Here is a 27,059-nt window from a genome sequence, read left to right on the forward strand (position 1 = left end):
CCTAAGATGCCCCTGTCCACTTGTGCAGTGGGACAGCTTCATCCTACTTGACTACACGGACTGAGCATGGAGGAGGACGGATAGCTACTGGGTGATGAGGGTGTTGTTTCCATTAAAGAGTGAAACAGATACTGTGAAGCAACAATATCTGGTGTCCAGTACCTCATCCGATTTGAGTGTGCCTTCTGTTACACAGTGGCCTCAAACTGTCACCATAGTGAGCTGGGAGTGTGTAATTAGTTGCTTGGTCTGGTAGCCTAGCATGTGTAACGTTGGGGGTGTTTAAACCAAAGGTAGATCTGCTGTGCTGCTGACCCATCTCAATAAGCCTATGAATACTTTTCCTCACTTAGGGCATCATATCTCCAGCTTTGGGACATCAGCCATTAGAAGGTCATAGCAAAGAAAAATGTGGTCCATGGCTAAGACAGATGCCGGAGATGGCCTTGAGCTGCCGGGCGATCCAGGGCTCTCTAAAAGATACGAGGAAACCCAGACAGTATAAGCAGTATGTACCAGCCCCTGGACCCCACGGTTCTGTGGCCCCTTCTCTCATAGTCCCTGAAGTTCAGCTGGTCTCCTGGGTCTCAGAATCAGCCTGCTCTGTAGAACAGTGGGGCCTCAGGTCAGGCTGTGTCTAGCCATTTCAATTTTGCTGTTGGCTGGAATTTCGTCTGTCAAGAAGGTTTTGCAGTCAGCCATTTGATAGCAGACGAGTGAGCCCACGAGGCTGGATTTCCTGCCTATCTAGAAAGAGGAGCACGCCTGGAGTTCTGACGTGCTCTGTGCAAATTAGGGCTTAGTTTTTGCTATTCCTGGTCAGTCTCCGCTAAACCTAATGTATTTCAATGTTTGAGGACTAAAACACACACAAACTCAAAGATTTTTTTTTTTTAATTTTTCATCATGAACTTAAGTAACTTCATCAAGAGAATCTCATCAATGTTAAGCTATTTACTTCCTTCCAAAGTAATTTCCTTTCTGTCAATGCACAGACATGCATTTTTACTTAGTTATAATTAGTGTGAACATGCTCGTTTTTGTTTAAGAAAGGTTTTCTTTACCTTGGCATTCAGATTTGTTTTCATAGGCGAAGAAAACACTGAGAACTAGAAGGAACCTTCGCTGGAGAATTGGGAGGATTATATGGGGTCATGTTATCCCAGAGTTGAAGAAACCTTAAAGGACCCTGAATCTCACCCCATAGCTCTGAGGACTCCCCTTTAGACTAACAGACTCATTGGAGCAGCCTTCCCACACAAAGGTCTCTCCAGCTCTTACTGGACGGCACCAAGAGTGGACTCTCCCTTCTAAAGGAAGAATGAAATCCCATTTTCCATCACCCCCCCTCCCCCGGGGCTAGGGTCTATGTGTCTGTCCCTGGGCTTGTACCCTCCTTACCTGCTAAGTTATGCAAACAGTTTCCCATGCAGGAAGAAAGCGGAGACCATGCTGCTCTGTAACACTCTTCCAACCATTCTCCTCAAGCGTGTGTTGCTTTTCTCCCCCCTCCTAACATGTAACCACACACCAATAGTTTCCAATCTATCAAAGCTTAAATGTCCCAGTCTTCTCTCCTAAGTCAAGGACGCGGCGAAGTTAAGTTTAATTAAAAGCAGCAACTATTTGTACAGCTGTCTCGGGGTTCATGGCTCGTAAAAGGATTTAGCTTCAAACCTCCCTGCCCCTGTCCTCTGGGACTTTCACACAAAGCCATTTAGGCCCCTCATCTGGGCAGCGACCAGACCCGCGCTTCCCCAGTCACTTCAGGAGCGCCCCCCCACCCCCATGCTGTGCCCTGATGCTACTTTAGGGGTCAGATCCTCTGAGCTCACGTGGCATGGGGCAAGGCAGAGAGGGGCAGGACTTCCCATACCCGAGTCCCCTTGTTTGGTTTGGGGGAACACAAGGCCTTGACGAAGTTCCTGAAAATTCTCAGGGTTGGGAAAGGGGGTGGGGGGGCATGATCAGGCACAGTCTTCCTTTCGTGAGCTTTCTCTGGCTCTTCGCACTTTTGATCGGGGCGGGTCTTTCACCGGCCACCTCCAGCACCCGCAGCACGAATGGTCACTGACAGGCCTCTTTCAAAGGAGATGGGGGCGGGCCATCCCTGCAGGTAGATGCATCCGCTCAAAGCAGCACGCTTCCCACCCCCCCCCCCCCCCCCCCCCCGGCAAAGTCGATGTAAAACCAGCGCTCAGCATTTGGCTGATTTTCGAGCGCACAGAGGCAGCGCTTCGGGCAGCCTTGGGTCTGCCCACGCCCATTCGGACGGAGCGAATTCAGCGGCCAGCCCGGGTCACCCACTGCGGGGCGGGGGCGGGGGCGGGGCCGGGCGGGGCCGGCCCCACCCGGGAGAGGCCAGGGGGCCGCGAGGCCGCGGGTTAGGAAATGTGACCTTGGCGACCCCAATCGCCCCCGCCTCTCGCTCACTGCTGCACCTGCCCGCGGAGCGCGCGGAGCCGCCGACAGGGAAGCCGGCTTAGCCCCGCGCCCTTAGTGGCCTCCATCAGCCACCAAATGGTGGCTCTGCAGATTCTGCAGCTGCTGCAGCAGGAGTGGAGCTGAGGGGACGGTCCCAGCGACCCCGGGAGCCCACGCGATCCAGACCACGTGTCCGCCGCCCCAGCGCGTCGCATAGGCAGGCCCTCGGCCGGCCGGGCCTGTCCTGGGGCGCCAGGATGGGGGGAGGGCAGGAATGGGGGGTTCTGGGGAGCGGGTCAGCTCCCCAGAAGCGGAAGCGGTGCGAGGCGCCGAGGCGGGCGCGGAGCTGCACCCTGGCCCAGATGGGCATGCGCAGCGCGCTGGCGCGCGTGGTGGCCTCGACCTCGGAGCTGGTCAGCGTGGAGCAGACGCTGCTGGGCCCCCTCCTGCAGGAGAGGTCCTTCCCCAACCATCCGAAGGCGAGTCTGGCCTCCCGCACCCGCGTGGGGCGCAGGATCCCCGGGCAGGGCGGGGCCGCCCACTGCGAGGCCGCGCTGGCCACAGACCTTCCGCCGGAGCGAGAGAGAACGCGGGAGGCGACACCCCCGGGGACTTGAGTCCAGGAACTCGGGCCCACCTGGAGCCCACCTGACTGCGGAGCCGAGACGCAGGGAAGCCTTGCCAAAACCTGCCTCTGGAACTCCTTTCTGTCTCTCACATAAATCAGCTTCCTGCTCCAGCTGAAGGCCCTTTCCACATGTGCAGCGGTCTGTGGATGGAGGACCGCTCCCCCTGCCCCCCCTTCTAAATTAATAGCCCTTTCTCCAGAGCCTTGCATACACGTATGAGGTCCCCTCTGTCTTTTGCATGACAAAATCACCTAGATTTATTTAAAGTTCCTTCACACTTAAGACTCACGATTATTTTTGCATAAATCCAACTCCCTGCAGAGTTCGGAGGCCTTACAGAGTCAACCTAAATTCTCATAAAGTGGGGTGAGAGCGGGGTGGGTTTCGGGTGTTGAAGCGTGAATACTAATGCTAAACTCCTGCTAAGTCACGCAGCTCATATCTGTAGGGCACGTTTCCTCTTATGGTACCAAACTGTTAAGTCAGTCGAGCCGGGGAACATAGCGGCCGCCTCTCAGGCCGAGTGGGGCTGTGGAAACCTGGGGGGGCTTGGGATCCAGTCTCCGCTTTGTCATTAACTAACCTTAATTGTTTGAAGGTCACGGATCTTGAGATCTTCTGGCTTTCCAGTTTTGCTTCATTGCTGCCTCCCAGGCGGCTAGCGGAAGGAAATGAGGGAGGGATGTTGAAGAAAGCCTAGAGCCCTCCTCGAGAGTTGCTTTTCTTGCTCTACAAGCCAGGGTTTGGGGCAAAAATGGGAAGTGCTGCTCCACTCATGTTAGAAAGTTAAAAAAGCAGCTGCATTTCACTAATGCTCTCTCGTGCGAAATGCACCTTGTATTTGGTACCCCAAAGAAATAAAAACTCCTGCCAGTTAAACTATGATGCGCCGTTTCTGAGATGTATTGCCACTTCCGAGATTTTTGAAACTTCGTGAAAAGAGGTGCATCTTAGAACTGACGAATAGGAAGTGCTGTGTGATGTCAGGAACCTATCTGGGGCACAGGTAGGTTGGCAAGAGGAGAGGCCGAGTGATGAGTTCCACCTTAGGTGATCTCAGAAGGCTTCTCAGAGGAAGTGATCTTTAAGAAACAAAATGAGTGCTTGCCTCACAGACATGAAAGGGAAAAAACATTTCAGGGGAGCTGTGTGATCCAAGGCCCGGAAGCAAGGAAAGGGCCTGGGCCTTTGGGGGAACTGAAATGAGCTCGCTATGGCAGAAGGTATAAAAGGATGCTGGAGATGTAAGTGGGGTCAGGTGGCAAAAGGCCTGTGTGTCACGCAGAGGACGTTGAATCGTCTTGCAGGCAAAGGCAACTGTTGAAATGACTGAGGCGAGGACCTGACCCTGGATAAATCACAGCTGGGGAGGTCGCAGTTTGGGGGTCAGGTCAGAGACCGTGGTCCGAGGGCCTGACCCAGCTCAGACGCACTGAGCTCTCTGCTCTGGCCTACAGATCACACCTCCAGAACTTTACCCAGCTGTCACTTCTACTTGGTGACCCTCTTAACGCTTTCGACTTGACTTTTGTCCTCAACATGTTCCACCGTCCTCAAGCTTTCTTTATCCAAACCTCAACCCCCTCACTCCTTTTCCGAGAAAATGGAGGCCGACAGACACAAATAGCTTCCTCTCGACCTGAAAAATCTCATTTCCACTCATCCTCCTTCTCGTCGCTAATAAAGAAATGCTGTTTGGTCCCCCTGACCCCCAACCAAAGTAGCCTTCCTCTTAGCTGCTAGAGCAAATCCTTCATCTGCCCTGGACCTCGTTCTATCAACTCCCTTCTCATCCATATAGTCTCTGCTGCCTGCACTCTGCCGGTTCCTCAGTCCATAAACTTGCTCAAGCTTCCCTTACCTCCCTGCACCTTGAGTCCCAGTCCTTTATTCACCTTCCGAGAAAACAAGTAGACATCTGCATGTGTTGCTTCCACTTTCTAGAAGTGTCCAGAGTGCTCATTAGGAACAGAGCTGTCAACTTTCTTACTCCCGGAGTCTGCTGCTCACCTGCAAGGGTGAGTTCTTAGAGCTCCTGAGAAGAGCCAGTACTTTCAGAAGGGAGAGAAACAGGCAGAGGTTTCTCTGGATGATTTGCCTCCTGGCTAACTAACATCTTGGGATTTTTCTTGGTTTTCTATTTGGAGAGAAGGTAGTATCTCCATTTGGTTGTGGAGTAATGATTATAAAGAACTCAGACTTAAGGACACAGTAGTTTGTCTTTCCAGGGGGCTGGTTATGCAGAGTTGGTTTCATTATCACTGGTGTTAACTCGAAAAAGTCGGAAGAGTTGTCTTTCTATATATTTTTTGTGACGTAAGTTTTAGGTGCCCAGCTTTATCATTTGACATCTGTATATACTACAAAGTGATCACCACCATAAGTCTTGTTACAACCCATCACCACACGGTTGACCACCTTCACCCATTTCACCCACCCCTCAACCCCCTTCCCCTCTGGAACCACTAGTCTGTTCTCTGTATCTCTGATTTTTTCTTTGCCTTATTTTGTTTGTCCTTTTGTTTTGTTTTTTAGATTTCACATCTGAGTGAAATCATACAATATTTGTCTTTCTCTGTTTGACTTATGTCACTTAGCTTAGTGACATCCATCCATGCTGTCGCAAATGGCAAGATTTTATTATTTTTTATGGCTATGTGTGTGTGTGTGTGTGTATGTGTGGAGCCACCTCTTTATCCATTTATGTATCAATGGCCATTTAGGTTGTTTTCATATCGTGGCTATTAAAAATAATGCTGCAGTGAACACAGGGGTGCGTGTATCTTTTCACATTCGTGTTTTCATATGTTTTGGATAAGTACCCAGAAGTGGAAGAGCTGACTCCTATGGCAGTTCTGTTCTTTATTTTTTGAGGGATCCTCATAGCGTTTTCCAAAGTGGCTGCACCAATTTACATTCCCACTAACAGTGCACAAAGGTTCCCTTTTCCCCACGCTCTCACCAACACTTGCTATTTCTTGTCTTTTTGATACTAGCCATTGTAACAGGTGTTAGGAGATACTGTGGTTTTGATGTGCATTTCTCTAATAATTAATGATGTTGAGCATCTTTTCCTGTGCCTGCTGTCCACCTGTATGCTTTCTTGGAGAAATGTCTATTCACATGCTCTGCGCGTTTTTTAGCCAGTAGTTTACTTTTTTGTTGTTGAGTTGTATGAGTTCTTTATATATATTTAGATATTAACCCCTTCTCAGATGTTTGATTTACAAATATCTTCTCCTATTCAATAGGTTGCTCGTTTATTCTGGTGATGGCTTCCTTTGTGGAGGAGAATCTCATTAGTTTGATGTAGTCACATTTATTTTTGCTTTTGTTTCGATTGCTGTTGGAGTCAGATCCACAAAGATGTGTCCCAAGACTGATGTCAAGGGAGCTTACTGCCTATGTTTTGTCCCCCCCCCCCCCCCCCCCCCCCCGTCTCATTCTTTTGCCTGTGGCTCTCCAAGGTTCTCATTACCATTTATGGAAGAGACTGTCCTGTCTTCATTGTTATTGGCTCCTTTGTCATAGATTAATTGCCCATATATGTATGGATTTATTTCTAGCTCTCAGTTCTGTTCCATTGATCTGTGTGTCTGTTTTTGCACCAGCATTGTGGTATAGCTTTGTAGTATACCTTGAAATCAGGGAGCATGATCCTTACAGCTTTGTTCTTTTTTAATCGTGCTTTGGCTATTTGGGGTCTTTTGTAACTCCACACAAATTTTAGAATTATTTGGTCTAGTTCTTTGAAGTATGCCATGAATTTTGATAGGGATTGCACTGAGCCTGTAGGTTGCTTTGGTTCGTATGGCTATTTTAACAGTACTAATTCCTTCAATCCCTAAATACGGAATATATTTCCATTTATGTGTGTCTTCTCCAATTCCTTTCATGTTTTCTATATTTTCAAATTAAGGACATGCAGATTGATTTTCTACACAGAATGATTTCAGGAGGACTTGTACTAATGGAAATAACACTTGTGTGTCACTTGGAAGTGTGTGGAAATGTCTCCAACATCAGGTCTCTTTCACAGTGTTACTTGCCACAGAGAGGAGGACTCACTTGGCCTGAAGCCCACAGCCCAGGTGATAGGCAGCAGGGACCCAAAGCAGAGACAGTGCAGCACAGCTCGGTGATCTGGTCTTCCAGAATATTTCAAACCTACTATGCCACTGCCTGCTGTAGGCCCTTGGACAGAGTATCCTTCTTGTGCCTCAATCCCCTTGCCTGTAAAGTGGGGGTAGAGGGATCTAACCTAACTGGGTTACTAAGATAATGCACATGAAGTCTTAGCTAGTGGCTGCCCATATAAAGTCCCAATACCTTTGAGCTATTATTATTATTATTATTAATAAGTTGATGCCTCATGTTCTTGTCAACTGTTATTATTGTGTTGCATTCTTGATATTGATGGATCTGACCCATGGACTCTATTTAATTTTCTGAGTTTACAGAAGCAGAGTCAGGATGACCCTAGGAGACTTTTAAGAAGCCTCTGCTCTCCAGAGGTCAGCTTTAGCCCATGTCTCTTATGAATAGCGTAGAGACGTTATCACTGAATGACTTCCTGATCAAACCACTGAGGATTAATTAAGGAAGTGAAATTTTTAGGCTCGAAGGCAGAGAAACTCTCAGCACAATACTAATGGATATTTTTTATAGTATTTTAGTCTTTTCTTAAAGAATCCAACACAATATTCTTTTTGAATATTTAGAGATTATCAAACACACGCCAAACGTACATGAAGTGAGATTCTTTATAGTGGATAAAAAATGCTTCACGGTACTGAGTCTTGTTAAATTTGTTGGAGAGCCTAGAGTTAATCAGCTTGACAAATACCTGTTACAAGAGGAAACTGAGGTTCAGAGGAATTTAGGATTTTGCTAAAGATCTCATAGCCGGGAAGTCATGGCCCACGATCCAAACATGGTTTTAGCTGACTTTTTCTACCAAATCAATTAGAGAGGGGCTATGAATATCATGCTGAAATCAAGTACATGAGTGTGTACAGTTGACGGGGTATGGTTGTATGTGCCGTGCACTGCACACTGCTTGGACTACATAGTCACCTTGTAGACTGGGTATCTTAGCGTGGGCTGCCGTAACAAAATGCCATAGACTGGGTGGCTTAAACCACGGGCATTTATTTCCTCATTGTCCTGAAGGCTGGAAAGTTGAAGATCAAGGTGCAAGCAAATTTGGGTTTTGTTAAGGGATTTCTTCCTGGCTTGTAGACTGCCTGCTATGTCATGAATGGCTTTTCCTCTGTACATGCAGAAAGAGAGAGAGAGATCGATCTTGGATGTCTCTTCCTCTTCTTACAAGGACCTCAATCCTATCAGATTAGGACTTCACCCTTACGAGCTTATATAACCTTTATTACCTCCCTAGATGTCCTTTTTCCAGTACAGTCACGCTAGAGGTTACGTTTCAACATATGAGTTTTTTTGTGGGGGGACACAATTTAGCTCATTATATTGGGTCATTTGTGTGTCTCTTTATGTGATGGCCACTTTACATAGTGACAAAAAGCACCAGACAAATGTAGGAAATCATTATCAAACTGGTAATAACTATCAAGGATGCTTTAGGCACTCACCACTCAAAGGAAACATAGAAACACGCAGTCTAGGATTTTAAGAGCTGCTGAAAATGACCAACTCACATAGACACCATTAACCAAGCCAATTATGAAGTCACTCTGATTGAGTTTGTCTGTCTTCCTTTGAGGAGTTAAAACCATTTACAGTTTCCAAGAGTTCTGCTCTGGAGCAAGTTTCATGGAAACTATGGCTGATGCCAACTTTCGGAGGCAAGAGAACATTCCTGCTGTTACAGATTAAACTTGCCTTTGGAGGGGCACCTGCATGACTCAGTCGGCTAAGTGTCAGACTCTTGATTTCTGCTCAGATCATGATCTCACTGTTCATGAATTCGAGACCCACATCGGGCTCTGCACTGATACTGTGAAGCCTGCTTGGGACTCTCTCTCTCTCTCTCTCTCTCTCTCTCTCTCTCTCTCTCTCAAAATAAATAAAGCTTAAAAAAAACCTGCCTGTGGGTTCACTCATTTCAATGAGCTAATTCCACTAGCAGTCATTCCTTCATGTTCAGTAGTCTTTGCTGGTTTTCTCATTCTACATACCGAGTGTGGTGGTCATAAAACCATTGGCTTTGGCTTCACGGTCTCTGCTAATGTTCTTTGCAAACTGCAAGTGTGAATGTTGGGTCACTCAGAGGAAGACATTGGTGATGACTGCTTTTTTCCTCATTAACATGAGTTGTGAAGCCAATTTCTGCAAATGTGGGAACTGTGCCTTTAAAAATTACGAACATACTATTGAAGAAATAAATGCTCAGGGTTATAGGGTTAGTAGCATAGCCACAGAATTGCCCTTCACTGGGGATAAAATCATGTTTTCCTGTGACAAAAAGGCCCAGTGACTGCTCTTCAAGTAGCTTAACTCTAGCTTTGTTATTGCTCATACTGAATGATAAGAAAATCAGGGCACTTATGCTTCCAAAATGAAACTTTGGGGAAAGATAGGGCAGGAAGGCCCTAAAACAAAACTACTTATATATAATATCTTGCTGGAAATGCTGCCGTGCTTTATTTTACAGTTTTGGGGTTTGCCTTGTGAACGTACCTGAATCAAGTGCTTGTATCCATCGCAAAGTGCTTTTAACTGGATTTTTCTAATGAAAACGGCACCATACCCAAAGCAAATGCATAAGGAACCTTAGTTACTTTTGAGTGTTGAAACTGGGTACCCCACACGTAAAAATGTTTAATTTCCTGTGGACGATAGACTTTTTATGGTGACTGGCAGATACTTTGGTTCTTCACTGAGTGTTTTATTACACAGTTGCATATCTATTTGAGATTGACCTGGGGTCCAGGCAACTGGAGGCTGCTCTGGACCCTGTGAATTTGTAGTTCAAAGCCAGATGTTGATGAACCAAGGGGCAATTTGTAGTATACTGTTTCTGATAGCGTGGTTTTCACAACACGCCTCTAAATAAAGAAATGGCGTTCCCATTTTACGAATACATCCAGTGCAGAAGGTTGTGATGGGTCTGGGGGAGGGGGTTTGTGTTCCTTTAGCAGAGAGCGGCCTGCTGGCCAAGCTGAAGTTCATTAAGGTCAGGCTTCATCCCAGAAAGCTGGGAAAAAGCTCTTTCTTCAATCCTCTCTGTAGAGGGCATTAGGTTCATGGGGAGCAAGAAAGGAAAATGTGAAAAGAAACAAGGTTGCGGAGGCCCTTGTAAGAGAATATAGCTTAAAATGTTGCTGTTTCCAAAAGAATGGACTTATTTTAAAGGCGGAGGTTAAGCCTATATGAACTGGTTTTTAGTTTTTATAGATCTAGAAGTAATTTTGAAGGTGATGAGGTAGGGAAAAAGCCAAAAATCTTCCTCATGGATTGCTTAAAAGTTATCTGAATTGTAGAGCCTATAAAGTCATATTGTGTTTTTGACTTTACTATCCGTTGGTGTTGGTTTCAGAAAACAAGCCTTGAACCTGCTGCTGCCAGATTCTTTTTGCCTTCAAGCCTTCAGTTTCGATGGGAGTGTTTCTTTTCAGTAAGAAGCTAAAAAAAGGCTTAGCTTTTCTTCCCTTTTGGATTTTGCAGGTGCATTTACAGTTGCTCCAGGGTTCCAGATGTACGCATTCCTAATAAATGCAATGCAGAAGGCAGCAAAGGGCAAGTGGGCAGTTTTTGTAAGAGACCTCCCTTTCTCCCAGGTAGGAGAGGGCCAAGCAGCGGAAGAGTGAGCTCCAGCTAGGAGGTGTCTGATTAGCTACGGGTTGGCTTTGCATGGGGTGTAGAAGGTTCCACACCTTGAACGTCTTCCAGACAGCCAAACCCTCTCATTTATGTTGCAGGGAGGAGGGATGGGCCAATGGACCAATTTTCAATTTGTATGTGACCAATGCCAGTTTGAGGTTCGTAACACCCAGCCTTAAGAAAAATAGAGTGACTGTGGCCAAAGAAGAAACATTCACTTGCAGACATTGTTGTTCCATCCCGAAGCTAGTGCGGTGCCTCTCCTGCGTGCTTTCATGGTATCCCTGCTCAGCCCTCTGTGGCGTCTATGGGGGGGGGGGGGGGGGATCCAGGCCCCCACCCCCTTCTGCTGCCTGCCCTGGAGAGTGAACTCTGCTTTGCGAATCACTGCTGTACCAGCCCGGTTTCTGATCTGGGGGCGGGTCTTTGATGAACATCTGAGTTTGGGATAGAGGATAACTCAAGCCCGGCCACTCATTTGCTGTGCGAGGTGGGTACATTGCCTGATCTCTCTAAACCCCTGTCATTCACGGACTGTTGTGAGGACTGAGTGAGACAGGGTGTGTCGGGAGCCTGGCTTTGGATCCTGCATCTAGTGGGTTAGGCCAGACCAGCGTTCTTAAAACTCTGGCTCGCCCTGTTATCCCCACGCTTGGAAGAGTCCAGAGACGTTACTGTGGCGCTCAAGGCTCGCACACTAATTTCTGTCCTGGTTCGGAGCACAAAGATCTTTCAGACTGGCCCCTTCCCAGTCCCAGCCCCTCCTTGACTTCAGGCCGTAGCTCATGTTATTCATTCTGATTGCGGGGGCCGTCTTTTCCCTGGGGAGCCGATACTGCTTTCCCTAGAATCACCTGTCTCATTATATCGGTACAGTCTTCCCACCACTTCTCTGATGCCTCATTTCTTCTGCAAGGGCTGGCAGGACAGAACTCTGATGGTCTTGACCACTTAAAAAAAAGATTATTGTGGTAAAAAAAAAAAAGGGCATAACATAAAGTTTACTATTTTAAGTGTATGGTTCAGCAGTATAGAGAACGTTCACATTGTTGTGCAACTAATCTCCATAATTTTTTCATCTTGAACATCCGAAACCCTGTACACGTTAAACAACAAATCCCCAGGGGCACCTGGGTGGCTCAGTGGGTTGAGCCTCCGACTTCACATCAGGTCACGATCCCACAGTTGGTGGGTTCGAGCTCCATGTCTGCTCTGTGCTGACAGCTCAGAGCCTGGAGCCTGCTTCAGGTTCTGTGTCTCCCTCCCTCTCTCTGCCCCTCCCCCGTTCGCTCGCTCTCTCCTCTCTCTCCCAAAAATACATTAAAAAAATAAAGGCTTATGGGGCGCCTGGGCGGCTCAGTCGGTTAAGCGTCCGACTTCAGCTCAGGTCATGATCTTGCGGTCAGTGAGTTCGAGCCCGGCGTCAGGCTCTGTGCTGACAGCTCAGAGCCTGGAGCCTGTTTCGGATTCTGTGTCTCCCTCTCTCTCTGACCCTCCCCTGTTCATGGTCTGTCTCTCTCTGTCTCAAAAATAAATAAACGTTAAAAAAAAATTAAAAAAAAATAAAGGCTTCTACTATGAAAAATAAATAAATAAACATTTTTTAAAAATGAAAAAAAAAAAAAAAAACAAACCAACAAATCCCCATTTCTCCTCCCTGCCCCGGCTCTGGCATCCACCATTCTTTCTGTTTCTGTGACTTTGACTCTAAGTACCACACATAAGTGGAATCGTACGGTATTTATCGTCTTGTGTCTGGTTTATTTCAGTTAGCATAATGTCCTCCAGGTTCATTCACGTCATAGCACATTTTAAAGGCTAAATAGTATTTCCTCCTATGTATATACCACAGTTTGTTTATCCATCGATTTGTCAACGGGCACTTGGGCTGCTTCCCCCTCTTGGCTTCCCCCTCTTGGTGGAGAGTGCCACTGTGGATGTGGATGTGCAGGTATCTCTTTGAGACCCTGACTCCGTCTTTTGGCTGTACTTGTATGTTCCAGAAGTGGAATTGCTGAATCGTATGGTAATTCCTTGTTTCATTTTTGGGGGGAGCCTCCATACTGTTTTCCAGAGTGGCTCGGTGACTTTCCCTTCCCACCAGCGGTGCCCGAAGGTGCCAGCTTCTCCACATCCTCACCAACACTTGTTGTGTTCAGGTTTTTCTGACGGTGGTCATCCTAATGGATATGAGGTGAGCTCGACCACTCTATTTGAGCCTTAATCTTATCCTGTGTGACATCTCTACTGAACAGTTTAAATAGTTTCATCTCACCAATTAGATTCCCAACTCCTATGGGACATATTTTTCTTTGCTTTGCTGTCCTTCCTTCCCCTTCTGTCCTTCTTGCTGATATCACCATCTAGAGGAGTACCCTATGCACAAGCTTAGGTTGATGGAGTGCCTTATAAATGCAGAGTTGGTGGGACCGTAAGCTTATTTGACCTTCACGGTCTCTCCACGTGGTCGCTGTTTCCATTTTACAGATTAGAATACTGACTATTCCATAGATGAAATGTCTTGTCCGCAGATGGCCGATTAGAGGGGCAGAACCAGGGCTCTGGTGGCAAATCCAGTGCTCATGAAGGAGTCAACCCCACATTCCAGGTGTCTTTGTAGATACCTGGAGGGCTGTCCCATCCTAACTAACACCTATGAAGTCCCTTTTGCCGCATAGGGTAACATGCTCACTGGTTTTGAGGATTAGGACATAGACATCTTCGGGAGGCCACTCTTCTGTCTACTATAGGGCAGACTTTGGCTAGGAATTAAGAAAAAATGTTCTGAAGACTAGAGCCACAGGTTGCCTCCAGTGTGGCAAGCGGTGGGACACCAGGTAAGCCATAGAAAGGATTCACACATCGGAACGAGCTTCGTATGAACCCTCTGCAGTGCTTGGATTATGAGTCTATAAATGTTTGTCTTCTGTAGGATTGGGTTTCCGTGTTTTTACCATAGCCCCCATCCCATTTCCCTAGACATTTGGATATATGCTCTATGTGTCTCAATCCTCCTATTAGGTTAGAAGCTCCTTAGAAAGAAGTCACTCATGTCTTAATGCTTTTTACCCAGTGAGGGCAAGCATGTAGTGGAGATTTTACACGTTTGAAATAAACGTAATTATTAACTTAAATTAACTGAGCCAAACAGGCTGAGGCCATTACCCCAGTAGATTAGTTGAGTCCGTATAAAATGTAGATGCTGGCTATCAGTTTGGACCACTGTAGCAATCAATACATTTCATATCCAGAGTCTGAAATTACACAAGGCTTTGGAAGCTCCAAAACCTGCTTTTAGATTGCTCATAGTGCTAATGCTGACAATGTGCTCAAAACCCCACGTAGGATATTACATCATTTCTGGAAGCATCTGGGACTTGTCAAATAAAGGCTGCCGGGAGGATGTGCTCTGTCATTGAACGGAAAGCACCATACAGGAAATCATCACGAATATTGATGATGTGATTTTCTACTGAAAGCCCATGAGCCATTCAATATTCCGTTGCCTCTATGCTGTGAATTTTTGGCCCCTGCCTGTGCAACAGAATCAGTAGAGGTTTAGTTGGAGGCCATGATTATTGGATCCACAGTTGGCCTTCAGACCCTTCAGAAAGGAAGAGAAGCAACCACCTGCTCTATTTTTCCATCCCCTGGCTTAAGAGTCCCATGGAAAGCCTTTGCCTATTAATTTGTTTTCTTTGACTGTGAATATATTTGAGAAAGGATTAAAAAGAAATACTGTACTAAAAGAGTAAAATAAAGAGACTTTGCAGAGCTTGCCAGGGATTTGAAGTTTACCCAGGGCCTCAGGGACCAGTACAGCCCAGCAGTGGAATTTTATTATATGTATACTTTCCTCAAACGATGCCTTCTTTGATTCTTTACAGTAAACGTGAAATTGACTTCAGATTTTAGGCCCACAAACATATTTTTAAAGGCATTTTAATCTTATTTGGGTGATGAATGCCTTTGCAGACTGACTAATAGGCGCACATCAGCACACATTTCGGTGGTTCCTTCAATTTTGAATTTCCCTTTGCATGTTGTCTTTGATCCTTCCACTTTGTACTTAGAGTTGTATTACTTCTATAAAGCAAGCGGACAATTTCCCTTGATGTGGATCTAGGGGAAGTAGTCCAGAGGCATTTTTTTCCCCCTCTACTTTCCCATTCCCAAGCAATATGCTCCAGGAATATAGGTTGCTCCATAAAGTAGGGGACAGATTATCTAAGTAGCCCCTTGATACCTTCTGAGCAGAAAGGAGCAACACACAAAGGCAGGGGCACGAGAATGCTTTAAAGAGGAATTCAAAACAAGAAGCATGGGAGTCCGTGAATAGTTGAGTAAGGGAACTGTGGTGTCTTGTGTTTATCTTTATCCCAGCACCTAAGTCACCTGGGTCCTGCTGCCATGGTTTGCCATGGTTTGCTGAATCGAATAGATGAATGTTTGTTTTGTTTCCCAGAAGATGTTCTGTAATAAACACTTTGCCAGAAGCCCAAGTGCTTCTAACCCAAGTGACAGCATTTTTTGTTAGGGAGAAGAATACCTTCTCTTTCTGTACAGAATTAGGAAGAAAACTCTAGTTCCAAACTCTAATTTCAGCTTTCAGTTCTCTCTTTCATTTTCTTTGGGATTATCCTTTTCCTAAATTATTGAGTTGAATTCTTAGCTCATGACTTTCCAGTGATTATTCTTTACTTGTCTATAGCCTTAAGTGTATGTATTTCTCAATGCAGCTGGATCCCACAAATTCGCGATCTACTGTTTCCATAATTGTTCAGTATAAAACATTTTAAATTTTCAGTTATTCTTTCACTGGTCTATGAATTATTTAGAAGTCGACTTTTAAGTCATATATATACTGGGAAGATTATGTTACTGATTTCTCGTTTATTTGCATTGTGATTTGTATGATATAGACTTCTAGATATTCATTGAGAATTTGCTTTTGGCCTATTATAATATAATCAGCTTTCATAATTTTTCTGTATGTTTTTGAGAATAAGTGTATCTGCTTATCTTTATTGGACCAAGCTTGTGATTAGTGTTTCCATCTTGTGATTAGTGTTTCCATCTTTTCTCTCAAGGTTGATTGATTGTTTTGTTGTTTGACTTATTAGTTTCTGAGGAAGCTGGGTAAGAATCAGCTTTTATGTTTGTGGATTGAATGTAAATTGACATTATCATATTAGGCACACACAGGTACAAAACTGTTGTAACATCTTGGGGTATAATTTCTTTTATTAATTGTTGTTTATTTTATCCCCAATAATGAATTTTCTGGCTTTGTTTCGGCTTCTGTTTGCTTTGTATATATTTTAGCATCCATTTGTTTTAAGTTTTTAGGTGTTTTTAGTTTTAAATGTGTTTCTTATAAAGAACATACCAATAGATTTTTTTAAAAAATCCAATCTGGTGAACACTATATTTCAAAAGGTGGCTTATTTGATGTTTTCTTTTCACCTCGATTTATATTTCTTCATTTTTACTGACGAATGATAGGATCAATTAAGTTTTAATATACCTCTTAAGTCTGCTGAGTTTTAACTTTACGTATTATTTCTGTGCTTTAATGATAGCACTGACATTTCCCACATGCATACTTAACAAGTCTGATGTTTATCAATTTTGCCACTTTTCTCTGAATATGTACAAAGCCTCAGAATGCCACTCCATCCTACATGCTACTCCTATTCAGCGTCTTAGAAGCATCTTGCTTTTGTAAGCCCCAACTTCATTGTTAGCTAACTGTCTAATCAGTTCTTTAGATCCACGTCATATTTTTAAGTTCCTTTGTTCACTGTTGCTTCTTATATCTCATTCTTTCCTTTTGAATTAAATTTCCTTTCTGAATTAGAGCTCTAGAAAAATAGGACAGTGGGGTAACTCTTGTTGTGCTATTAAATGAAGGTATATTTATTTTGCCCTGATGTTTAAATAATAGTTTATTTGGACTAAAAAAACCACTCTATGTTGACAATTATTTGAAAAATTATCTCATTCCTTTCTGTCTTCAGTGGTTGTAGCTCAGTAGTTGGCTGTCTGACTTGTCATCTCCTGAAGCCATCAGCCATTTTCTCTCTGGTTGCCTTTAAGAGTAGTTTTGCCTTGGGGCCCCTGGGTGGTTCAGTCGGTTGGGCGTCCAACTCCGGCTCAGGTCATGATCTCATGGTACCTGGGTTCGAGCCCCGCATCATGCTCTGTGCTGACAGCTCAGAGCCTGGAGCCTGCTTTGAATTCTGTGTCTCCCTCTCTCTCTGCCCTTCCCTACTCACTCTGTGTCTCTCAAAAATAAAAAAAACATTGAAAAAAAATTTTTTTAAAGTACTTTTGCCTTAATAAGTTTAGATTTTAATCTCATTTAACTTATTCTGTTCCTGGATTATTTTACTTCCTGAATCTCTGTTCATGAACTTGGATTCATGTTTTGGATCAATTTCAAATAATTCTTATCCATTTTTCTCTTTGAATATTGCTTCCCCACCTCTCCCCCAGCCTCTTTCGTCTCTCCTGGAAGTGCATCTGGTGGGTTTCATCATTTTGTCATCCATGTTGCTTAACATCTCATTCATATTTCCCGTGCCTGACTTTTCATCTTGAATTCTGAGTAATTTTCTCCTATTAACCATCCAGGTTACCATTCCTCACTTCCGAGGTTTATTCAGGTGAATAAATTGTTCAGGTCAATAAATTGTCTATTGAGTTTTTAATTTGTCATGATAGTTGTCATGCTAGAAATGGCGTTTGGTTCTTTTTCAAGCCTGTTTTTACTTAAAATAGTTTTGATTCCTTTTTATATTTTTAATCACTTGAAACAGATTGTATAGTTTCTAGCTGAAATACTCGGAGTTTAATCCTGCCCTGCACTGGTATCTACTGTATCATGGTGGACTATGTTTTAAATTTCATATTCTGAGTTTGTCTTTGACAAAGCTTTATGAGAATACTACTGTGGGGCATGGGCTGTGGATGTGTCCCCATGGATTAGGCTCTTGTTTGCTTTTACCAATGTGTCTGTGGATATTTCAGCCCAGTTCCAATTTTTTAAGTTAATTTCTTAGCATGAGTGTTTCCATAACGTATATATGGTATGGAGTGTAGAGGGCAGCTCCAAACTTAAGCTGCTGCGTAGTAAAGGTCAATAGTTATGCATCCTCAGGGCGACTTTATCCTCTATCCCAAACCCAGCTCGAGACCGACTTTCTTTTTTTGATGAGTATTGATGCACAGCTCAAATAATCTACTCTTCCTTTATCTTGGGCTGTTAGGAATTTCCATTGCTTTCTTGCAATATCAGAAAGGATGTTTGTTCTATTTTATTTAGAATTCGGTTAGCAAAAGTTTCGGGGAAACTAAGTGTGCCTTGTTACCAGAGCTGGAAGCCTGTGGAGAGTCATTTACATGTATTTAAAATAAGTTATCTATTTAACATTATCGCTGAGATGGAATAATTTTGATTATTTATTGGAATAATTTTAGTATACCATGTCTATATAATGGATTTTAGGATGTGAACCATTTGGGGATTAAAAATCTGTTTAGTTACTTCATTATTTTTAACTACCTGGGAACTGTTCTTTCTAAATTTGTATTGGAAACTTCTTGAGATGATGTTATCAAATACAAACCCTGTATTGGAATTTTGAAGACAGTGAATATGGAATAATAGCAACAAAGGCTATCTGTGTATTCTTCAAAGCTCTGCTAGGAACAAATAACAGAAACTCAACTCCAAATGGCTTAAGTAAAAAGGCATATTTATTGACTCAGATACCCCCAAAATCCTGGGGTTTATTGTTCAAGTATTGCTGGGTCAGTATGCTCAGACAATGTAATTAGAATCAATCGCTTTTAATCCCTTTGTTCTACTTTCTTCTGTGCTGTCTTCATTCTCATTTGGATTCTCCCCTTAGAGTGACAAGATGCTTTCCAAAAGCCCCAGTTAAAGAGAGCTTCTCTTTCACAATCTAACAGACACTCTGGAACTGCGGCTTATTGGTCTGTGTTAGACCTGTCCATTCCTGACCACTCCAAGTGGCCGAAGGGGGGTGGTCTCCGATTGGTCTGGTCCCTGGAGTTGTAGAATTGGGGTCAGCTTTAGTCAAATCACATAGGCTGAAAATGGAGGGGAGAGGTTCTCTGAGAGAAAAAATGAGGTCCTGTGATGAGAAGAGATGGGAATGGAAGCTAGGTACACAAAACATAACAAATGTCCCATAACCTATCTAATTGTATGTGTTTGCTGTTTATTTCAGGATCGTGTTGAGTTTAGACACATCTGCAGTCATTTGGCTCTACAAATTCAAGGACAACAGTTTGACAGAGATCTGGATACTGCCCACCGGTGTTTGAAGACAATAGTCATGAAGCTGATTCAGTCACTTGCTAATCTTCCTTCAGATGCCCACATGGTAGCCTGTGCTTCTTTGAGACAGATCTTACAGAATCTCCCAGACATATGGATGCTCAAGACACCAGAATTAGAACCACAGCCAGTACTGCTAAGAGGACTGGGTACCTGACATTCCTAATTGAATCAGCAGACAGTGGCTGCTTTTATTCCCAGGAAGGAGAGAGGTGATGACATATATAGCAGTCTGACCAGTGGCATCTGTACCCTTCAGAATCACAGAATGTTGGTGACAGGTTTTTAAAGCAGTAGTCCACATTTTTAAGTATGTTGATATATTTGCTTACTGTTTGATTGAAATGTATTCCACTTGGCAGAGCTGATTGTATCATATATGTTTATATTTACCAATCCACAGAAGGATTAGTTTTGATCAAATGATACATTAATCTATACTTATATTAATGTGGGCCTATGAGGTTTAATATGGTTATTTAATATGGTTATTTATACATGGTTATGTGGTTAAAGCTTCATGGTTCTTAAAATTATCTTGAATAAACAGGATATTTGATAATTGATATGTTCTACTTACTGAGCACTTCATTTCATGTTATGAAAATGATCTTTAGATGTTGTAGGACCACATGTGTCAATAATTAGGAGTTCCAATCCTGGCATTAATAACTTACTGTTGGACAAGAAAAGAGTTGCTTCTAAGCCTTGTGCATTCATGTATTGATTTGTAAATTTATAATGATAATGAGCTATGAAGTACCAAGGATATATGATATGTAAATACAAAGTACAGTATTATTAAAGTCTCATGTGGAAACATGTAGCTCTTCTTACTGTTTCTAAATATTCCAATTGAAGTAGGAAATTCTTGTGAAAAAAAGGAGGGAGTGGATATACTGGCAGGTTTCCCTAAATACTTAGAGCTGGGAAAAGAGAGGCTAACTTTTTTTGCAACAATGATCTGAACATGCTAGGAAAAACTAAATTTCCTATTGCTTAATGATTGTATCATTTAATGACTGTATTGAGAACCAAAGTAAATTAAAGTGATGCCTTACCCTTAAAATTTTAATAGAAATGGCATTGGATTTAGAAAAAAAAAGAGTACAATGCATATTGTAAATAGTGCACCTTGTTTTCTGAAGGAATGAAAAACTAGGTCTGTATGGTGAGAGTTGATGTGCTATTAAAAAATAAAGTATTAGTAGTAATCAAAGCCTTTTTAATCCCACATGTTCTAATCCTAGTTGGTTCCAAAATTTATTCCAGGATATAATGATGAAAGGTATATATATTGATTCTCTTTGGATGTAACTGACTATTCCATAGAAGAGAATTACATTAATGAGACTGAATTCTAAATGAAAGATGAAAGGTGTGTGTTTGTGCGTGTGTGTGTGCGTGCGTGCATGCGTGTGTGTGTGTGTGTGTGTGTGTGTATAAGGGTGAGTTGGGCCAGAAAAGAAGAGCATGTATTTCTTGGAAACAATCGTTAGCCCTTGGTTCTCCAATTCCTAAGAAACATTGTATTCTGGGACTATCACCATATTATATAGTCAAGTCTTTCTTTCCTCAGTGAAATTACCCCAGGACTCTTTCTCTAAAGACCCATCATTATAGGCCACTTTGCCCATTGTAATCAATAGCTATCTCAATAAATATTAAGGCTTTTTAAACTCTCATCCCCAGGAAATATTGAATATCTTTGCTTCTTTGTATCAGTTCTTGTGTTTTTTCCTCATTTTGCAATGTTTCGCATAGAGCAATAAAAACCCTATTTCATCCTTCAAGCCCTGATTTACCCATCAACTCCTCCTTGAACTCTCCTGGATCATCCTGGTAGGGCATGGTCTCTTCTTCCTCTGAACTCACATAAAACACATGTTGTGCTTGGACAGATTTGTACATTGCATAGCAGCTACAATTCTGAAAGTTCTTTGACCCTACTAGAACTCCCATTGTCTCTATCACCTTTTCACACTGCCCCCTCCCTTACTTCTGTGGCTTATGTTCTTTGCTTAATTTGTATAATCATCTGGTTGTACATGCCACCAATTCCCTTCTCCCATTTTCCTTTGGTTGAATTCTGCTCACAAAACTCCATCCCTGGTCAAGACCGACTCTGCTTACTCCCCATCTCTATGTGAGTTCTGAATGTGACTTAAGAACAACACATAGTCATGCAAATTTCACTTCAGTTCATGGCTACTAATCTCAAGGGGCCCTCATGTTATCCATTAGTACTATTTCATGCCCTAGAACTGCAATATCTAATATGGTAGCCACTGGCTACATGTGGCTATTAAGCACTTGAATATGGCTAGTCTGAATTGAGGTATGCTGAAACCGTAAAATGCACTCTTTTTGGCTTTTAAAATCTTCTCAATTTTTTATATTGATACATGCTGAAATAACATTTTGAATATATTTGGTTATATACAATATATTATTAAAATTAATTGCACCAGTTTTATTTTACCCTTTTAAGGTGGCTACTGGAAAGTTTGAAATTCCATTCTTGGCTTACATCGTGTATCTATAGGATAGTGGTGTCCTAGAAAATTCACTAGACAATTCAGTGCTGTGCTTGACAATTTACTCCCTTAGGACGGCTGTTCCACACCTTTTCACACTTGGTCCTTTTCCATTCTCCTCATTCTTAGCTGATGGCCTTGCTTTTTATTGCACAGGGAAAATAAAAGCCCTTAGAAGGCACATCTTCACACTAATAGATCAACTATATACTCCGAGTTCCTTTTTTGTTATAAGAAAGACATGTCCTGCTCCTTTCCAAAGCTGACTGACCACTCAGGCGCTGGACGCTGTCTCTTCTCACTTATTTGAGGACATCCCTCTTGTACTCATTCCTTTTCCTGCATTATCATTTTTTGCTTCTCAATAGGAGCATTTTCATCAGCATGGTATTATAGTGTCTCCTCCCATCTTAAAACAACAATTCCCCCAGCTATTACTCGATTTCTCTCCTCCCCTTAAAAGCAAAAATCATCACAATTGCCCAAATTAGTCGTCTACGATTCTTTTTCCCAGTTCCCTTTTGAACTCGCTCTAAATGGGTTTTGTGTCCACACTCCACCAAAAATGTTCTTCTCATGACTCCCAACGATTGGCCATGGATAAATTCCATGGCAGATCCTCAATCCTCATCTTATTGTATCTATCAGCAGCTTTTGATACAGTTGACTACTTCCTCCTTGAATCACTTTCTTATTTTCGTTTCCAGATCAGCAGACTTTCATGGTTTTACACCACTAACTCACTTCACGGATCTGTTTCTTAATTCCTCCACATCACGCTGGCTTCTTGATTTTAGGGTTCTGCAGTCTTAGTCCTTTTTCTATATTACACTGACTCTACAGTGATTTTAAATACCAGCTATCCACCAATGATGCCAAGATATATAGCTTTCGCCCTGAACTCCAGATTCCTATAGCCAACTCACAGAAGAGTATCTCTCTTTGAATGTTTAAAAGGAATTTCCAAATCCAAAACAGGATTCTCGCTCCCAAATCTGCTTCTTCCCCATCTTCTAAGTCTCACTTGGTGCTGGCTTATATCCATCCAGCCACATGCCCAAAAAGAACATTGAAATCATCCTTGACTCTTTTTATCACTCTCACATATAGCCCCTCAATCAGCAAATCTTAATGGCTCAGCCTTCAGAGTATATCCCAAATCGAATCACTTCTCACCACTTCCATGGCTACTACCCCTAGCCCTATTCCTGCCTGGAATAGTACGGTGTCTTCCTAAATGGTCACGCTACTTTGCTGCCCTCTCCATGTTGTATGTCAGGCACAGTAGTAAAAGTCAGACTGATTATTCCTCTATGCTTAATACACCAATGGCTTCCCCTTTTACTCAGAATAAAGTTCAAATTCTGCCTCTGACCCGTCTCCTACTACACTTCTATTCTCATAATACCAGTCTCTTTGCTGTTCTCACTTCTAACACAACTAGTTTTAGGGCCTTTGTGTTACTCTTTCCTCTGCCTGAAAGACTTCTCTCCCATCTACTTCAAGTAAGTCTCCACTACAATGCGCCTCATTACAGATGCTCTCTCTAACCCTTATCAAAAATAGTATCCCCTGTCACTCTCTTATCCCTTCTCCCTGCTCTGTTTTCTTCATAAAGCCATCTTCTAATGCCTAAATTTATGTGTTTATTGACCAGTGAGGTGGATCGAATGGTGGCCCCCGAAGAGTATGTCCATGTCTTAGTCAGTAGAATGTGTGTCCGTTACTATATATTCCCAAAAAAGCGAATATGACCTTGGATAGTAAGAGAGGTGATTACATCACAGATAATGAGATTAGATTCTTTAAGGTCATCTGAGTGGACCCTAAATGCCATCAGAAGTGGCATTTTACTGAGGGATTTGATCCCTCCAGTATTCTTACAAGCCTTCCATCTTTCAGCAAATATCTAAACACCAAGAGAAAAGTTAAAAGGGCAATTTTAAGGATTAATTTATCCAGAACATTTTGGTTAAGTATTGGGTTAAAAAGTCATTAACCGTTAATAAACGGTTAATAATCATAATGTTCATTGTAACAATGATGGGGCCAGTCCAAGTCACTCTGAAGAGTAGTCTTTTTCTCCTCAGATTTCCCATGTAGTCCTTTTCCTCTTCCCTTTACCCCAAATGCTACATAAATGTATGTTTAAAAAGGCACATTTTAAAACTTATGATTGTGGGCTACTTTCTTCCATAGCTCTATAATCATCATCATCATCATCATCAACGACAACAATCTTAATAAAATTCCCACATTTTTGTGGCTCCAGCAATGTTTGGAGAGATTTGATCATCTCAGAGTCAGGCGGTGGTTTTTGTTTAAGACTATATAGTGCCTTGGGCAGTACATGATACTTGTTTAAGGAGAGGTTCTGGATGTCTCTTCATAATGCTGAGAAAAACTTGAGCCATCTGATATTTTCTCTCTTGGATTTCTTTGGATGCTTCATGCTCCCATTCCTTTGGACTCTTCTGTTTCATCTACTTTTTTTTTTTTTAATTTTTTTTTTTAACGTTTATTTATTTTTGAGACAGAGAGAGACAGAGTATGAACAGGGGAGGGGCAGAGAGAGAGGAAGACACAGAATCTGAAACAGGCTCCAGGCTCTGAGCTGTCAGCACAGAGCCCGACGCGGGGCTCGAACTCAAGGACCGTGAGATCATGACCTGAGCCGAAATTGGACGCTTAACCGACCAAGCCACTCAGGCGCCCCTGGACTCTTCTGTTTCAATGCTCCACAACAATAGATTTCTGGACGGTGGAAACACATTTGCTTATGGAATAAAAATAGGGGCCATGCTGGGAATTTTTAAGCAGAGGTAGACAAGCAATGACAACATGGTACCTACACGCTTCTTTTCCTTAGATGGTCTCCTCACTGCCTTCTCTACTTCTCTGGAAGTTCCACGAGCTTCCAGATCAGCTTGCTCCTACATCCTTTTGACTGCATGCCTTATGCTGACATAGTAACTATCTTCAGGTCCCTTTGGCTGTGTTCCATTTTCTTTTGCCTCTTCAGAATTGGTCCCCTTTCCCCATATAAATGCTCTCTTACTCTTCTAACTGGCAGTTACTCCCCAAAGTAGATTAGTTTTCTTGGTTTAGATGAAGGCCTTCGGAGAGTAGAAAACTGTAAGATACTTATTTCCTATAGACCAGAGGATTGCCAGAAAGATGTGTCTTCCACGTCTAAAAATTCTCTCCAACAGTCAGCACCAGTTCCATTGTTCTTCATGCTCCAGTGCCAGATACTTATGTAGTAAATCTATCTGAGAGGAGTATAAATTCTTGGGATTCATGAGTTTTAAGACACATTTAATTCAGCAGAACTTCAAACAAGAAGTGTTCCATATAATCTGGGTATCCTCCTCAGGGATCCTAGTGTTCTCTTTTACAGCCAAAAAAATTTACCACAGTCCTGGTTGCACTTAAATATACAACAGAAGCAAAGGTCTGGGCTATTGTAGCCCTGGCATGTGTTACCAGTAGAGCTTACCTTTGTCTGATGTGACTTGTTTACTGCTATGCTCAATAGAAGTGATATTTAAAGCTGACCCATAGTTTATAAATTTCTCCTCTGGTAGACAAGTTTATATCTGAGTTTACAGTCATAAGTCAGGAGACACTTTCAAGACTGGCAGAAATTTTTCCAGCACAGAAGTAACAGTGATTGTTCCCCTTGCTTTGATGAAGTCTTTGATAATCGTGGCTTCATTTTCTTTTTCCTTAAACAAGCATTATGAAATGTCTGTGGAGTGCAAAAGGTATCTGGCAGAGAAATAAATTCACAGTGATCACAGAAACAAGTCACAGAAAACTGTGTTGACTTAAATTTGGAGCAAAGAGGAGAAAAGAGGTTCTACGAAACCCCCTTCTCTTCCCTGCATGTGTCACTGTATCTCTGAGTGTAGCTTACGCGTACAGGATATTCTTGGAACAATCTGGAGTGTGTGGGGGTGGAGGGACTAGAAGGAAGGCAAAGAAGTACACCCAAGGTGCTGCAATCTCACACATGAAGAAAGCTGTGGAATAATTTGGGAATGTTAACGTCCTTGGGGGTATCCAGACTCACCTTGAAGAGCATATCCAATGAGTTTGTTTGGTTTGCTGATTTGCCCAAATGAAAAATACAGAACTTGTCTCACATGAAGTTGTTCATGCCACCTGTATACCCGACATGACAGGTGTTTTATACACGATCTCACTCAATCCTTAGTCTGTCTTCAGTACCTTCTCCTCTCTCAGTCTCAACCTTCTCCACGTCTTGGACCATCTTTCCTAGAGTTTGAGGGCGAAGGCATTCATAAGACTGTTAATTGCAGTATGGCTTTTATATCTAAACATTATTTTATGCAAAAACAAATGGAGGCTGGTTCCGGTCCTTTCCATTTTTCATATATTCTCTTGCCTCTCTTCTGGTTTCAGACTTTAGGACATTTGTCAGTCATCTATTTCCTGTGTAACTCAGAATTAAGCTGTAAGCGTATATAGCAGGAACACTATTTACACTCACATTGGATGAATAGTTCTTCCTAGAGGAATATGAATAAAACTTTTCTGTCCATTTTCCTGCCTGTCCTGAGGCAATGTTGATTAAAAGACAAAAAAAAAAAAAAAAATGGCAGAATGAGATAAGCCTTGTAGGTTTAAAAACCTTGGAATTTCCACACTGTTGAGACTATACAGGTGTCTTATGTTAATGAGGTGACTTTTGAATGGCACCAAAGGATGGGGGCTGATTGCCAATGGAACCAACCATGTGTTTAGAGAGTTGGAACTTTCAGTCCCATCCCAACCTTCTGGGAGGAGAGAGCGGCTAGAGGTTGAATCAATAGCAGGTGGTCAGTGATATAACCAATCATGCCTATGTAAGGAAGCCTCCATAAAACCCCAAAAGGACAGTGTTCTGAGAGCTTCCAGGTTGGCAAACGAGAGGGTGTCCATGTGCTACTGTGCCAGGTCCCAGATTCCATGAGGGCAGAGTTCCTTTGCTTGGGACCTTGCCCTGTGGATCTCTTCACTGGGCTATTAATTCATATCTTTTCGTATCCTTCGTAATAAACTGATAATCTAGTGAGTGTTAGTATCCTGAGTTCTGTGAGCCACACTAACAGATTTATAGAACTCAAGGAGGGAGTGATGGGAACATCTGATTTATAAGGTGGGTCTGAAGCACAGGTATCACCTGGGGCTTGTGATTGGCATCGGAAGTGGGGGAGGCATTTTGTGGGACTGAGCCCTTGACCTGTGGGCTAACTTGATATTCCCTCTAGTAGATAGTGTCAGAATTCAGTTGAATTG

General features: G+C 42.9%; 1 protein-coding gene across 1 annotated transcript; it reads left to right on the forward strand.

The window, feature by feature from the left end:
• The first annotated feature begins 440 nt into the window (after positions 1-440).
• On the forward strand, positions 441-19,577 carry DLEU7 (deleted in lymphocytic leukemia 7). The gene is given in 5 exon segments (XM_027064459.2): positions 441-625; positions 2,454-2,705; positions 2,707-2,769; positions 2,771-2,903; positions 19,109-19,577. Coding segments are annotated over 5 exon segments (900 nt in total). The 3' UTR covers positions 19,376-19,577.
• The last annotated feature ends 7,482 nt before the right edge of the window (positions 19,578-27,059 follow it).

Source organism: Acinonyx jubatus, chromosome A1 (genome assembly GCF_027475565.1).
Source record: "Acinonyx jubatus isolate Ajub_Pintada_27869175 chromosome A1, VMU_Ajub_asm_v1.0, whole genome shotgun sequence".
In the NCBI taxonomy this organism is placed as follows: Eukaryota; Metazoa; Chordata; class Mammalia; order Carnivora; family Felidae; genus Acinonyx; species Acinonyx jubatus.